This window comes from Desmodus rotundus, chromosome 11 (genome assembly GCF_022682495.2).
Source record: "Desmodus rotundus isolate HL8 chromosome 11, HLdesRot8A.1, whole genome shotgun sequence".
NCBI classification, from domain to species: Eukaryota; Metazoa; Chordata; class Mammalia; order Chiroptera; family Phyllostomidae; genus Desmodus; species Desmodus rotundus.
The window spans coordinates 77,005,796-77,021,499 of NC_071397.1; the positions used below are offsets into that span (position 1 = coordinate 77,005,796).

The 15,704-nt window shown below is 37.2% G+C and overlaps 1 protein-coding gene across 4 annotated transcripts in view; it reads right to left on the reverse strand.

Moving 5' to 3' along the window:
• Nucleotides 1-15,704, reverse strand: part of ARHGAP18 (Rho GTPase activating protein 18) — a 121,420-nt gene that overhangs the window by 37,102 nt on the left and 68,614 nt on the right. For all 4 annotated transcript variants that reach the window (XM_053913555.2, XM_024551871.4, XM_053913554.1 and 1 more), the window contains 2 exons: nucleotides 14,327-14,390; nucleotides 9,223-9,401 (listed from right to left, as the gene is read on the reverse strand). In XM_053913555.2, coding sequence (XP_053769530.1) covers nucleotides 9,223-9,401; nucleotides 14,327-14,390 — 243 coding nt within the window. The remainder of the gene's footprint in view (nucleotides 1-9,222; nucleotides 9,402-14,326; nucleotides 14,391-15,704) is intronic.

The following is a 15,704-nucleotide window of genomic DNA, read 5'->3' on the forward strand; positions in this document are numbered from 1 at the left end:
GACAAGGAAAGCTACGGCACCATTTCTCCAGCCGGAATAGAGAACGACACTGCCCTGATGATGTGCCCCCGACAGTGGGGAGTTCAGGAGTCAGTCTCTGAAGTCCGACAAACATGGAACCAGACCATGTACCGGGAGTACTCATACCAGTGGCTAAGAGGAGGAAAGAGACAGTAAACCCAAAGGAGAAAAAGAACTCCAGTCAACTGACCTTCAAGAACCAGGGAAATTAGGAGTCCAGCAAAAACCATGAAGAGGAGGAAGAGGGAAGAAAAGTGAAAGAGAAGAAGAAGAAAAAGGAATAGTAGCCTTAAGTGAGTGCTTACGATGTGCCAGGTACCCTTTACCTACATTATTATTATGGGCCATATATATATGATATATATATGTATCACATTAAATATAATATAGCAATATTGTCATTAAAACCCAAATACAGTAGATACAGAAGGCTGTATAGCACGGGGGAGGGGAAGAGCAGAGGGGAGACTTAAGAGCCAGACGGCCTACCAGTCATCTGGCCAATGACTAAGCTGTGTGATGTCTGGCAATTGCTTAACGTAACCGTTCTTTCTGCCAAATAGGAGGAGGGGATGGAGGAGGAAATGGAGAAGGGGCTGGGGAGAGAAAGGAAGAAGGAGAGAAGGATGGAACAGAGGAAGAGGGAAAGGGGGAGGAGGGGGAGAAAGCAACCTAATTCAGAGGGCTGTTGTGAGGTTTAATTGCCTGGCACTTCCAGAGCACTTTTATGTGGTTGCTTTTATTACTACTTGCACCACTGAGTAAGTGAACTGAGACTTCAGGTAAGTGGTATTTTTGTTGTTTCTTGACTTTCTCAAATATCATCTACTACCTATTCTACCTCTTTTAATGTTAAATACCTTAAGTATAAGAAAACAAACATTTAATACAAATTACAGTCCCACTGTTTTACTGATTACTAAAACAGTAACTATTCTGTTTGTTAAAAATATTATCAAGGTTGTATCTTTTGGGTTTATCCTTGACTTCCTAATTTAATGGCCAAGGATGTTCAATTGATGTCGTTTTATTTGCTTTGCTTTGCTCAGTTTTGCACCATATCATTAATACTTCATAATCTAAAAACTATTGCAAAAGACATGTCCTAAAGTAGCAGTTCTCAAAGCATTATCTAAGGAACACTGGGGGAACCCAATACCCTTTCAAGGAGTCCAAGAAATCAAAAACTATTCTAATAATCAACAGTAAGACACTATTTGCTTTTCCACTCCCCTTGTCCCACGACTGTACAGTGGAGTTTCCTGGAGGTGCAACACCTGTGCTACTGCAGCTGCAAATGCAGGTGTAGGGATAAGAAGTTGCTAGAATACGAAACCATGTCACATTTCTTAGTAATTTTTGTTTTATAAATATGGCTGTTTTTCATAAACATGTTAACTGTACTACTGCATTTTAAATGGAATAATAAATATTTTTTAATTTCTCAATTTTAATTTCTAATATGGTAAATATCTATAGGTATAACTGACATAAATGAAAGCCCCCTCCCATTTTTTAGCTGTTTATTTATCAAAGGAACTATATCTTTGCCTACATATTCCTCTTTCATAGTTCAAGAACCCCAGGTCAGTGACCGACTTCCACGGAACTCAGTCCAAAGAAATCCTTTACATTCCAAAATCACTTTGAACCAGCCTTGTTCACCTCCTCAAAATCTTCCATGAACTCATAATTTCTATAAAAATCTTCATACACCTTCTTTCTTGGTTCAGTCACGGCACACTTAGAGAGCTGCGAGCCCCAGGGAGATAGCTGACCCCCTAACAAGATGAATTGGGAGACACCTGGCCAAAAGGCCACACATCTGAGGTTTCATCAAAGCGCTGGAAACCGTGGTACGTATTTTCAACACCAGCATCCTTCCTGACTGATAAAACAAAAGCTTTTTGAGGTCCTCAGTAATTTTCAGAGCATAAAGGGGTATGGGACCAAAATGATTGAGAGTCTCTGCCCTAGCACTTCCTAAAACCCACCACTTTTGGTAATTGAGCAGCTAATATTTTTTCAAGCAAACTCAACTCCAAGAAAAATCTTTTAAGTCCATTATAGGAGAGAGAGGTTATTTCTTAACTTTTTATAACAGTTGTTTTTCTTATGAGAACATTAAATGAGGAGCAACAGACACGATTCAATATGGATCCTCAGTGAATTTCCAGCCTGAGAGTGGCCTCCACAGTGCAGCGCGAAGGGGTTGAGAGTGTGGAGCCAGACTACAGGTGGCAAATCTCATGTCCATCACTTACTACCTATGTGACCTTTGGCAAATTACATCACCTCCGTGTCTCAGCCTCTTCACTTATAAAGTGGGAATAATAAGAGAACCTATGTTATAAGGTTGTGGTGGGGAACAAAGGGCAAACACTGAGCTCTCACAAAGTATTATTACTACATTTTCTTTCACAGAACTTTCTCAGTAATTTCAAGATTTCATGGTTTTCCATTTCTCTTAAATATTCATGGAAGGTAAGAAAAGATAATAAGGATAGTATTCATATTCGATAAATGCTTTCTCATTCTATCCTGCAAAAGTCCCCATATGATAAGTATTATTACAGCATATTCTAAGTGGGGAAACTAAAGCTCAGTGAAGAGAATTCAATAGCAGTCAGTGACGTAATAAGGATATAAATTCAGATCTTCTAAATCCTAAGTTCAGTAACCATGCTGTTCTGCTCCTCTTTTTCATCCGCCACAGCATGCAGAAGGGAATCTAGGTTGATGGGTGTAGGCAGAGGCCCTCAAGGAGAGGAGTCACGGCCTAATGAGCTCTGTGACCCTCCAGTACCAGAAGCTGGCACTCGGCAGGTGCTGAGTCCATCCATTCAGTGAATGAAGACACCCTCAGGGATAAAGCACAGAATCCAGCTCAGTGAGGGGCAGGACCACTGGCTCGCTGCGCCCCTCATCTCCTGTGATTTGTACCGAGCTTCGCCTTATAATTACACAAAGCTCTTCAGTTTCCTCATGCTTGGCCCCAGAGTTCTGCTAATTGCTTTGTTTTTGAAGGACTAGACCCCATCCTATTTAACAACCATTCACTTTTTTTTTTAAGTCCTAAATGTTTCATTAAAATTAGTTGCTTTTGGTCTAATAATCCAAACACATGTAATATAATTATTCAAAGCATTGCCCAAGGTAAATGTTTAAAGAAACCTGAAATATTATTAGTTCAAACATTTGATTTACCTAGCAATACATGTCATGAGATTTATTTATTTATTTAACATTGTGCTTAATGAAAGGACTTAGGTTTTTCTTTTTTTTTTTCATCCCAATGTTTAATTCATAGCGGCATTAAATATTTATGAAGCTTCCTGTCATTTTGTTTAGTTAACAGGCTGGATGGCTCAGTTTGTTGGCTAAGAGAAGGCTATGCAATTTCAGCAAGGGGAAGCGCTTTATCTTTTGAAAAATGTGCTTAAAGAAAAGAGTGAAATACAATTTTTTGAAAAATAGAAGGTCTTTGGTTCGGGTGTGTTACCCTAAATTCATGAGATAGCCTTTGGGGCTGCATCACTCTTCTGTAGGCCTCGCAGCACGAGGGGTCCTGAGGCATCTCATTAGTTATGATGCAGCTGACTCTTGTACTCATCAAGTCACTTGAATTTCAACTTGGAAAGCAAGGGAATCTACTCTCCGTGGGGCAATTTCCACAAGATGACTTTCATATCCTCTGCTCGGAGATTCATTTCTTACCTAAGATTTTTTTCATGTGTAGAATCTGATTTTACTATAGTATTTCATTCATTCTAATTTCAAGAAAATGAATACCTTTCTAGATAAATGAACTTTTAGGAATCTTTCATATTTGCAGTTTTTTAAAAAATATATTCACACTTTTTTAATGGAGAGCAATAGCCATAATTTAACCTTTTCTTGACAATTTAGGGTCATGACTTTAAATACTAATTTTTATATTGTGTATAAGTTTGTGTCTGCCTTAGATATTCAGTTTCCTAACTCAGTCCTACACCACCATTTCTTCCTCTGTCCTTCAATGTCCTCCAGAGTTGTTTCACTCTCCAGCAAATTCTCAACTTGGGCCTCGCCGTCCACTTTCTGGCCTTCAGTATGCACAGAGTTGTGTTGCCAGACAACCAAAGTTCTTATAAAATGAGAATCTACTTGAATTAAACATAACTCAATAGGAGTCCAAAAGACTTATGAAAAAGAACCTAAGAATTAAAATATAGACTTGCATTTAGAATATGAATAGTTATCTTAAAGATCATTTTAAAGCTATCTTAAAAATTCCTAAATAAATCCTTAATGTTGTTAGTCTCTAAGACAGAAGAAGGAGTGATATTAAATTTTTATTTTATATGACGGACCCAAGAAGCTAGAATCTTATTTACATAACATTCAAAGTCATCCTAAACAAGTTGTCTATAACTCCAATAAAATAACACAAAGTGTCCCCCCTGCTAGTTCTAGGACCCAACTGGCACCATACATAGTTGTTACAGTATTATTGACTATATTCTCTATGTTGTACTTTGCATCCTCATAACTATTCTATAACTAGTTTGACCTTCTTAATCTCTTCGCCTTTTTACCCGTTGCCCAAACCTTCCTCCCCTCTGGCAAACTTCGATCTGTTCTCTGTGTCTATGAGTCTGTTTTAATTTTGTTTGTTTATTTTGTTCTTTGGATTCCACATATAAACAAAATCATATGGTATTTGTTTTTCTCTGACTGATTTATTTCACTTAGTGTAATACCCTCTAGCTTCATCCATGAGGTTGCAAATGGAAAATAATTGAAAAATTAAATAAATCAATATTTTTTAAAGGATACAAACTCACAAATTTAAATTAAATGCATATAAACCTTTAGGAGACATTAAATGGAGCCAACACAGTCTTCCAGAAAAGACTTAGTCACTGAAACCAAGCTTTAGCATGCTATGTTAATCTCTCTAACCCACTGCCTTGTATGAATAATAAGAATCAGAATATCTACCACATTGAGATCATTTGATAATAAATGAAATAATTACAGAGCATACCTTCTGAGATATAATGGGTACACAAAAACACAATTAATAGTAGCTAAATTTTCAAACTAAAGCACATTCAAGGTTTTAAAAGGTGATCCGAATTTAAGAGGAGAAATTTGAATCCACTGTGACATCATAAAGAATTAACAAAGACTGCTCAATGTAAGAAAAAGGAAGTGAATATAAAATGAGGTCAACAGAAAACAATGTATTATATAAAGTCTACTGCTAATTTACAGAAGCAGAGGAGCATGGAGTAGAAGTGGAATTTAAGCTTTTACCTGCTTATGCACCTGCTTCAGATGGTGAATATAAGTATCAACCATGCTGAGGACAGGTGGACACCTCACTTGTCAATGCCTTCTAGAAGACACATGGATAAATGAATGGTAGAGATGAACAGATGCATCCATGCATAAATAAATACATGGATCGATTGGCAATAATTATCAAAAGCATGGCACCTAGTAATTTCAGAGATGATTTTACATATTTTTTCTAATGTAAGTTCAGTCAGGAAAGTCTTCCAACAGTAAAGTCAAACACTGAGCAGACTGCAAAGAACTGGCTAAGGTCTCCTTGGTAAACATAGAACAGCAGAGGGGTAGAAATGGAAGGTCATTCTAAGCTTGGGGAACTACAAGAATAAAATCAAAAGGGTCTCAGACACAGATTAGTGTATTAAGTGGAGAATAAAATGATAGAGGAAGTTTTGTTTTTAAGTCTATCAAGTGGAGATGAATTAATTTATTTCATTCCATTGTTTGAATTAACAACTTAAAAGTCAACAATGTCTTCATTTTGTTTAATTAGACTCTCCTATCTATCACTTTAAAACTTTTCCATCTGTTGAGATGAAGATTGTCACTTTTAAAAGACACTTTTGCTAAGAATAGTTTGGGAGGGTGTATCATGTCTTTTGGCAAAATGATGCATAGGCCTCTACTTTCCCCACTGGGCATAAAAATCCTTAAAGGTAGTTGTTAAAAATCTATGATAAAGCCTGGAAACCACCCAGATGTCCACCACTAGGAAACTGGTGAATAAATTGTAATTATACTGCATTTTCACAATGGAGTACAATGTATCTGTAAAAAGGAATGAGAAATATTTCTCTATACTACTATTCTCTATACTATAATCTCCAAAATATAACACAAAATCAAAACACACAAAAAACTCAAGGTGGAGAAAAGTATGCAGAGTGGGGTAGCATTTATCTAAGAACAGAAGGATAAACCATAAAGTTAAAGTAAGAAATTTACCTGTGAGGGGAGGAAGAGAATAGAGCAATGAATGGCTCAGGGATGAAGCCACATTTTGAATACATCTTGGTTTTAGATTGGACTTTTGGACCATGTAAATATTTTACATGCTTATGAAAAATTAAATTTAAAAATCTATCCTAAAAATTGTAAATAAAATGACACAAATTAACCCAACCAGGTGTGCAGTTGGTGATTTAACCATATGGAGAATAACTATCCTAGGAAACCTAAAACACAGTAATTTTATCATTATATTCCTTTTGAGATATATCCCAAGGATACAAACAACTAAAGAAAAGAAAAACAAGTTTAAACTGGTTTCTGGTACTATTATTGATGACAGTATTAGTGTTATTGCCTGAGACTAGTGTGTGTGCACTAATGGAAGATAAAACAAGCAAGTAACTTTGTGACATTCTAATCATATTACCTGATGTTCCCTAAGAACATCCATTCTCAGCATGGAAGAAAGAACACACAAATACACTTCTGTCCTCTGAAAGGCTTTAAGCAAGACCAGCCCAGGTAAGGGATGCTCCTCCTGTCCCGATGGTAGTCATAGAGTATATTTCTACTGAACAGAACCAGCGTGTCCTGAACCAGACAAGTTGAGGTCTGCAGGATGAAATATGCCAGCTACAGATGGAAAACTTTTTCTGCTGTCAAGTCATGTGTGTCTAAATCCTTGAGTTAAGATACTATTTTTACAAGAAAATTAAAATAAAACAACACTAATTGGTCACCAGTGAAAGATGCCAGGGAACAAAGAAATATTGAAAACTGGTGAAGAAAAGGAAGTAACCACATTGGGGATGTTTTTCTTACACGAATTATTCAAATTAATGAATTAAAAAAAGAATGAGAACATCTTTTTGTAATCATTAATAAACTAATAGATCCAAGTATTGATCAGAAAGAGCTGCTACTTTACGAAAAGAGGAAGACAACCAGACATTTGTGTCTCTTGATACACAGTCACACTTGAAATAGTTGTCACACATACACACAAATGAACTTGAATATGATAAAGCTAGAGTCAACCAATTAACAAGAAAATGGAAGAAAATGGGAATAAAATTAGTCACAGGGGGGGAACGGTCCATGACTTAATAACTAGATATCTTTAACAAAATGAATTTCAAGGAAGAGAGAGAGGGAGAAGCTAAAGAAAGAATAAGGAATAAGACAGAATGTAATGAAAGAAGGGAGGGAGGAAGGTAGTAAGAGATGGAGAAACAGAGAGAGACAGAGGAGAGAGAGGAAAGGAGGGAGAGATTTAAAGATGTCTTAAAAGACATACCAACCAACTGCAATACATAAGTCTGATTAGATTCCTGATTCAAACAAAGTGTTTAAAAATTACAAAATGTATAATACAATTTGAAATCTGTACACTGCCTGAATATTTGAAATTGAGAATTGTTAGCACTTCCGAGCTATCATAATGGTAATATAGATGTGTTTCTAAAAACCCCTTTTTAAGCTTTTAGAAATACATACTGAAAACGTTATAGATAAAATATAATTCAGAGATGTGTGTCAAAATAGTACAGAATAGGAAGCTTGTTTGGGGTATGGATAGGTCAGGACTAGCCATGGGCTGATAAATGTTGACGAAGTGATGAGCATTTGGGGTTCATTACATATGCTATTTTTTTAATGGTTGCATGTGTAAAATTCTACAAAATACATAAATAAATACTTTTTAAAAAATGAGACATTGGGTAGCAATGTGAACACTCAGTACCTACAGCTTCATTTTGAAATACAATCTATTACTAAAAGTAATCAGGACTCCCTGAAAAAATGGATTTCCTCAGGTCCGAGGGGAGAAAAGCACAGGGTGAGCCTGGAACGCCTGGAACATCTTGTACTAGGAGAGTAAAGTCCTAAATGCATGATGGGGGCAGGCTAAAATGACACAGGACCCAAACTGAAGGGCTCCTATTGGTCAACTTCAGGTAAATTTAGACATCAAAACAAAATGATTTATAAAACACTGAATGAAAAAAGGAAGCCTGCAGTTCATAGTGATATTCAATAACAAAAAAGAGAAAAGGGAGAAAAAACAAGTATTACAGCAGATTGCCAGCAATCCATGTAGAAGAAATATTAAATTAGAAAATCACTATTTCTTAACAGCAGTTTAAACATTGTTTCAGGTAGGGATGACAGGTGGGTGGCAAAACCTCTGGGGAATAGATTTTCACTGACAGATAGGATATTCACCCAGTCTCGAGGATTATAAATTAACATTAATCGCACATAGGAAAAGGTATCTTTACAATGGGGAGATCTGGGGAACATCTCCTCAGCCAGGTGGTCAAACTTTCATCACCAATAAAGAAACCCGTGACACCATGCCCTTCCTCTGATGATGCAATCGGAGGTATAAACATCATCTATGCAGTATTTGGCCAAAATGTCTAACCGGAATCTCATCATAAAGAAAGGGACAAAATCAGAAATCTGATCTGGACTCTTCAAAAACATTAAACAAAAAGCATAAAAACCAAAGGATGACTTCAAATGCAACACATAATCTTTGTCTGAACCTAGATGGAGGTGGAGAAAGGAGAAGCTATAAGGCAAAATGTGACAATTAGGAAAATTCGAATACTACCTTTTATGAATATAATTTTGTTTTATTGTTCAATTTCTTAAGTATCACATTTCTGTTTTGTTAAACTATAAAACATTAGTTCGTGTCTGATAGCACAACGTATACACAGGTAGATGTAAAAAGAGAGAAAGCATAGGTTATAAAATGCTAACTGATGAGTGGATCTACATGAAGGCTGTATGGGTGCTGGCTATCCTCTTCTCTCAACTTTTCTACGGTGAAGTTTTGAAAACAAAAAGCTAGTTAAAAATAAAGGCTGGTCAGGGACATCTGAATAGTGCACTACGTACAGGTATTGGGGCGTCGTTGCCTTTGCTCTTCTGGGTCCTATCCTTGGAGATCTCTTTCTGATTGACAGCTTGCTCTGCAAATGACACCTCCAGGTTGATGTCTGTTTCAGAAGCAGGTGCCTCCTCTGGCACCAGTGGGATCAGCTTCTTTTCACCATCAACTAGGCCAGACGCCTGGTCTGTGGGAAAAAAAAACCAAAATCCCCAATTCACCCGCTTTCTTTCTTTTTCTTTTTCTTTTTTTACATCTAATACATTGACTACATAAAAACCTCTGGGAAAAGTATGCTCAAGAAATCCTTCCAATGGTGCATGGTGTGTGTTGAGGGGGGATGGGGGTTGGGGGGCATGTAAGGGAGAAATGTGGTGACTAGAAATCCATAGTTCAGTTGTGGAATCTTTCTTTGAGGTCCCAATTCTTGGACTGGGTCCACTTCCAAAACACTTCTGGATAATCTCAAACTCTGAATGAAAAACCTCACAAATATTGCATAGACTTAATTGTTACTTTATTTAAGTTAGTTGTAATCTGTCTTAGAACTAGCAATATGCTATTTCATTTCCTCACAGAATAACAGATTCCTGGAATAAGGCCTGTTCCATGCACGCATTTTTTTTCATTCTGGAATGTTACTTACCCATCATAGCAAAAACTTCAAAACAAGAGTTACTGCCAAAAACTTATCACTACAGGAGTCAGCTCTGGAGGTACCTGGTACAGGAATCAATAGGTTTGGCACCTGATTCTATTAAAGACGATAAAAAGTCCTACAACCATAAACCTACTCAGATAACTTCCAGACACTTACATCAACATTTCAAGAGTGTAAGCTCAACATTTTGTTTGATGTTAATTTACAGGAAAAAAATATATTTGAAAACCTCTTTGCTGAACACACCAGCTTTAAGCTTTGGAGAAAATAATTCTAAATTTTACTGTTTGAGAAGTTTTCAGTTTTAACGCAACTCACGTTTTAAAGAAACCCTGGAAGCAAGACAGCATTACTATCATTTCCTCACTGCAGCCCTATAATTCATGAGGAGCAGAACTGAATTACCAAATAAACTTACACGGTACATTTTCATTTTACATACTAATACAATAAGGTGATGAAAGGTAAAGTTAATTTTAAAATTTAATAAATATGTCATACATACATATTAAAAGTATAGAAAATATATTTATAGTCATTAAAATTAAAAATGAATTTTTTTTGTTTTATACAAAAAAAAATTAAGAATATACATCTAGCCTAGTTCATTTCCACTCAGTGAGCAGGGTGGGCTCAAGGTCACACGACGTGAGCAGCTACCCAGGACTCCGGGCTCAGAGAGGCCCTGCACAGGGGAAGGGGGGGGCGAGGTGGGGGCAGTGCTCTGCTGTTACCTGCCGTTATGTCTTGAGGTCTGCACAAGAAGCTCCACCTTTTCAGCCTGCACTGGGCCCTGCAAATTGCAAACTGGGCCCTAGCGGCATCTCACAATTAAGAAAGCAGCTAAACATTCACCTACATCAATTCCAAAACTGAAAATGAACTGGAAGCTCCTTGACAGGATTTATGTGCTGTCTCACCTATGCCACATGATATGTTCTTCAGTAGCCTGTGATGATATTTTTTTAAGTTAGAATAATTAGACCTTCATTCAATTAATTTCACAGTATTAACTTAAAATGACAAAGTCCAATTTTAGTTTTATTTTCCCACTGGTTACCACTGCTTTATGTTTTACTGTGACTATGTACATTGGTTTCTTAGGAAACCATTTGAAGAGGAAAAAAAGATTAGATATTTTCTTGAATTAGAAGCTACCTTTCCAAAATGTGACTGTTTATGGATAAGAATTTTAAAACTATTCCCCTTTCTCTTCAACATCCCCAGGGTAGACTTACAATAAATACCACCCCCCCACCCATGAAATGTCCACTGAATTCAAAACTGAGTACAAAAATTATAATTAAATCACAATAATACATTTAAAGCATAAATTTTCTGTAAAATGTGACAAAAAACATGTACATAAAATCATAAATCAAGTCAGAGAAGACAGTAGGAAAAACAGTTGCAGAGGTCATGTAGGGCGCTGCTACAAGAAATGGGTAGTTAATTGGTTGACAAATGTATCTGAATCAATTATCTACTCTCAAAGAGAAAAGTTAAAAGAATGCTGGGAAAAAACTTCTGGCTCTCAAAGTCCTCAACAGTAAAGAACATAATTTCTTCAACCTGTTATCCTTTGGTTTGGAAGTGGTCAATAGCACTGGATTACAAATATTTTACAAAACTCCTTGAAGTTTTTCAGTTGTCCAAAATAGCCCAGGTGCACTTATTTAAAAATTTTTTTTTCCTTCTTCCATAGAAATAAAATTTTAAAAAGAGGGAGAGAGAGAGAGAGAGAGAGAAAATATACTTATTAACATGAAAGTTTTAAAAATTATTAGGGCATTATTAACATATCTAAATGCATGTGTTAAACACTGGGTCTTTCATATGCACAGAGTTGTATGATTTGATGAAAAGTTAAGATTACTATTTAGCAGTAGGTTAATTTGAAATGTGACAGCACTTGCAAATTACCACTTTGTAACTTTTTCATTTAGAACAAGTATCTTTCATGGAGCATATATAAAAGCCCAAGTGCAGGGGAAATATTTACAATAGACTATGTCATATAGATTTTGAGAAGAAATAGCTCCACATTCGACCTCTAGACAGTGTTTTCCATGCATTTCATTCAGCCCCTTTCAGTGCTTGCCTAACACTGGTTAATTCACTGGCCAGCAAAAGAGCACGGCATTGCCCAGAACAGGTGCAGTAGTAAATACTCAGTGATTTGGATGGCGTTACACACACTCTCTTATTATGCTGATTAGAGGCTCTATCAGAATTGGAGGCTGTTCAGAGCATTCCAGCAAAGGCAGATGTGAATCAGGTGGCAAGCTTGCCACACTTCACTCGCCTGCTACGAGCTGGGCTGGAAAGTGCTCACATAATGAACTTGTCTTCTGGAACATCTATTTATACAGCATGCATCACCATCTCTGGCAAGAGAGGAAAACATCTAGAAAAGACAATATTTCCTCAGTGTTCATTTAGAGATTGCCAGTCACTGTTGCCCAAAGCCTAAAGCATATTGACTTTGGCACAAAGGTTCATCTGCTTCTCTTGACGACCCAGCTTTCTAGCAGGCCAGCACTGGGCGTTCTAGTTCGCTTGCCATTTCACTGTTTGCTGCATGTAGACTTGGGAAACACCTACTAATTTCACTATGATAAAAAACATGCAACTAAAGAAACCTCCACAGAATAGTAGAAGCGAGTGCTTCTAGAGATATAAATATATAGACATGTATGTATGTATAAACACAATTACATATATACACAGATGTGCAGGAGAGTTCTCAGAAAAGTATGGAAGAATGAAAAAATACGTATACTGGATGCTCCAAGACACCAAAATGCTCTATACAATCTTGGACTAACTCCTGATTTTTACAGAACATTTGGGTACCCTTCCCAGTTCTCCACAGTCTACCTGATCCCCCTGCCCATTATTTCCAATCCAAATACTGCAACCCAAATACAACAATATGACACATCCAAGGGGCATGGACACTCCAGGTGCCAAGTCTTAAGAACACAAACCAAAGGACAAGCCCCTGTGTTAGAGTCCACAGACCACCTTTATTATAGTTTTTAAGCAGCAACACATTAAAAATTAAAATTTAAGCTTAAGTCTATCACTTTAATTGAGAATGCTTTTCTTTTTTGTAAATAAATGAAACAGCTATAGATTCTTTCTTGGTAAGTACAATACAGTCTTAGTATTTCTTTTCATCCATGTCCTGAATTTCTAATCTATTTATCAAATAACAGATACAGAAGAGGAAAGTATGTTATGTGAAGAAATATAATTAATTGTCCAAAACATCTTAAGTATTCTTTAAAGTTTTTCTAAATTTTCTGAAAAGTAATTCACTTACAAATTAAGACCTTATGATTTGAGCAGAAGGCCTCAGATTCACTGGCTCCACTTACTAGCTCTATGGCCTTGGGAAAGTAACTTCACCAATTTTCACATCTGTAAAATGCGTTAAGAACAATACCTTCTACATAGAGTTCTTGAGTATATGAAATTAGGTAAACATCTCCACATAGTGCCTGCACATGGTAAGCATTCGGGAAAAGTGACTGTGTATAAAGATGTTAGAATAGATACACAAACATAAACCAATCAACATCATTATCATCAATTGCAAAGGCTCACTATAGGAGGTATGTCCGGAAAAAATCCAGCCATTGTTAATGTAACGAGAATGGTTCGCCTCACATTGATGTAACCTGGCAGCCAAGGAGAGTGGACTCAAACATGCATGTGTGAACAATGACAACATCACTGTACTAGTCAGTAGGGGTGGCAGACGCTGTTGAATGAACATGTTTACTCTGTGGCTGCGGCATTCAAAACGACTGAGTGAGTAGATCAATGAATCTGCATCATATTTTGCATTAGGCTCAAACATTCCTCCATGGAAACTATTCAGATGATTCCAAAGGCTGCAGCTGTGGGCAGCTGGTGGTTGGCGGCTTCACCATAACAACATGCCCATTCAGGCATCACGTCTCATGCAGAGATTTTTGGTGAAACATCAAATCACTCAGGTGACTCAGTCCTTTACAGCCCAGATTTGGTGCCCTGCAACTTCTGGCTTTTCCCAAAACTAAAATCACCTTTGAAAGGGAAGAGATTTCAGGCTGTAGATGAGACTCAGGAAAATACAACAGGGCAGCTGATGGTGATTAGGAGATCTGTATGAGGTCCCAAGGTGCCTACTTTGAAGGGGACTGAGGCATCACTGTCCTATGTACAATGTTTCTTGTATTTTGTATCCTCTTTGATAAATGTCTCCATTTTTCATAGTACATGGCTGGATATTTTATGGACAGACCTCATATGCTCAGCCCTCTTCAATTATCTACTTGGGTACTTTACATTACTACTTTAGTATAATTTTCTTACTAGAATTGAAAGTGAATGTTTTAAAAGGCTGTATCTGTTTGTTATACTAATAAACAGAAGAATACAAGAGAACAGGGCCAACATACCATCTTTTCCTTGGTATTTGTTTTCATTTGTTCTGACTGACTGCGATTCAGTGCCATCTGGAGCCTAAAGATAGAAAACGGGCCATTTAGTCATCTCCAACGCACAACCAGAAAAACAGAATTATGAGTAATTCCATTACTAACCTTCAGAGTATAAGAAATGTATTCAGAATTATAGTGATCACAGGGAAAACTGTACTGTGGTTATAATCAAGAAATATTTGATTACTCACAACTCCACAGGCACAATACTAAGCACTGTGGGGAACAGGAGAAACGTCAAGAGTGTCCCTGCTATGACGGATGCCACTACTTAGCTGAGGGGAAAAGACACGCATATCTAAAAGTTAATGATACCCATCAAGAGAGGAGTGAATAAACAAGTTGGTGTATCCACACAGTGGGATTTTATTTGGCAATAACACGAAAGAAGTACTGATAGATGCTACAACATGGGTGAACCTTGAAAACACTGCGCTAAGTGAAAAGGACCAATCACAAAGTCCACATACTGTGACTCCATTTCTATGAAATGTCTACAAAAAGTAAACCATAAGGGCAAAAAACAGATCAGTGGTTGCCTAGGGGGTCAAGAGGAAAATATAAGGAATGACTGACTGCTAATGGGTATAGGCTTTTTTTTGAGAATAGTGAAAATGTACTAAAATTGATTGTGGTGATGGTTGCAAATATGTGAATACCCTAAAAAATCACTGAACTGTAGGCTTTAACTGGGTGAATTGGATGGCATGTGAGTTACCTCTCAATAGGGCTATTATAAAACAAGACTACAAGGTGACATGTAGCTAATAAAATAGAAATCTTCAAATTTTTTAAAAAGCTAGTGATAAATGTGAGATAAACTAAAACTAAATTAGCAAACAGTTACTAAGAGCACAGATATGCAAAGGAATTCCTTTGCCAAGGGGCCAGAGCAGTGACGTTTGAGGAAAGCTATCCTCCGCGGGATTATGGACTCAGGGGAACACGCTGGTGCTCCTCACCAGTAAGTGCGGCCAGGCAGTACTGCCTCCTTTCCAAGTCAGGGTTCAGAAGGTACTCAGTAGTCAGGAAGGGAAGATAGGTCACACACAAACGTCTAACTGAATGAATTGTTTTTTAAAATATCATTCAATTGGATTTTCATCTTTACACAAAAGAAGGGTGGCCTTTGTAGTTGTCCTCACCATACATTTCACCACAAATTGTGAGCCAAGAAGGACTCCTCCCTCCCTGCAGTCTAAGAATCTAGAAAAGCATGGGCTCAGGTCCATAGAGACCATTACTGTACTACTCAGAGACTGGCAGCGCCTGGGAATGTGGGGTGACTACCAAATGCCAGGTGTGGTACGGGGATCGTGGCACTACTTCAATCCCC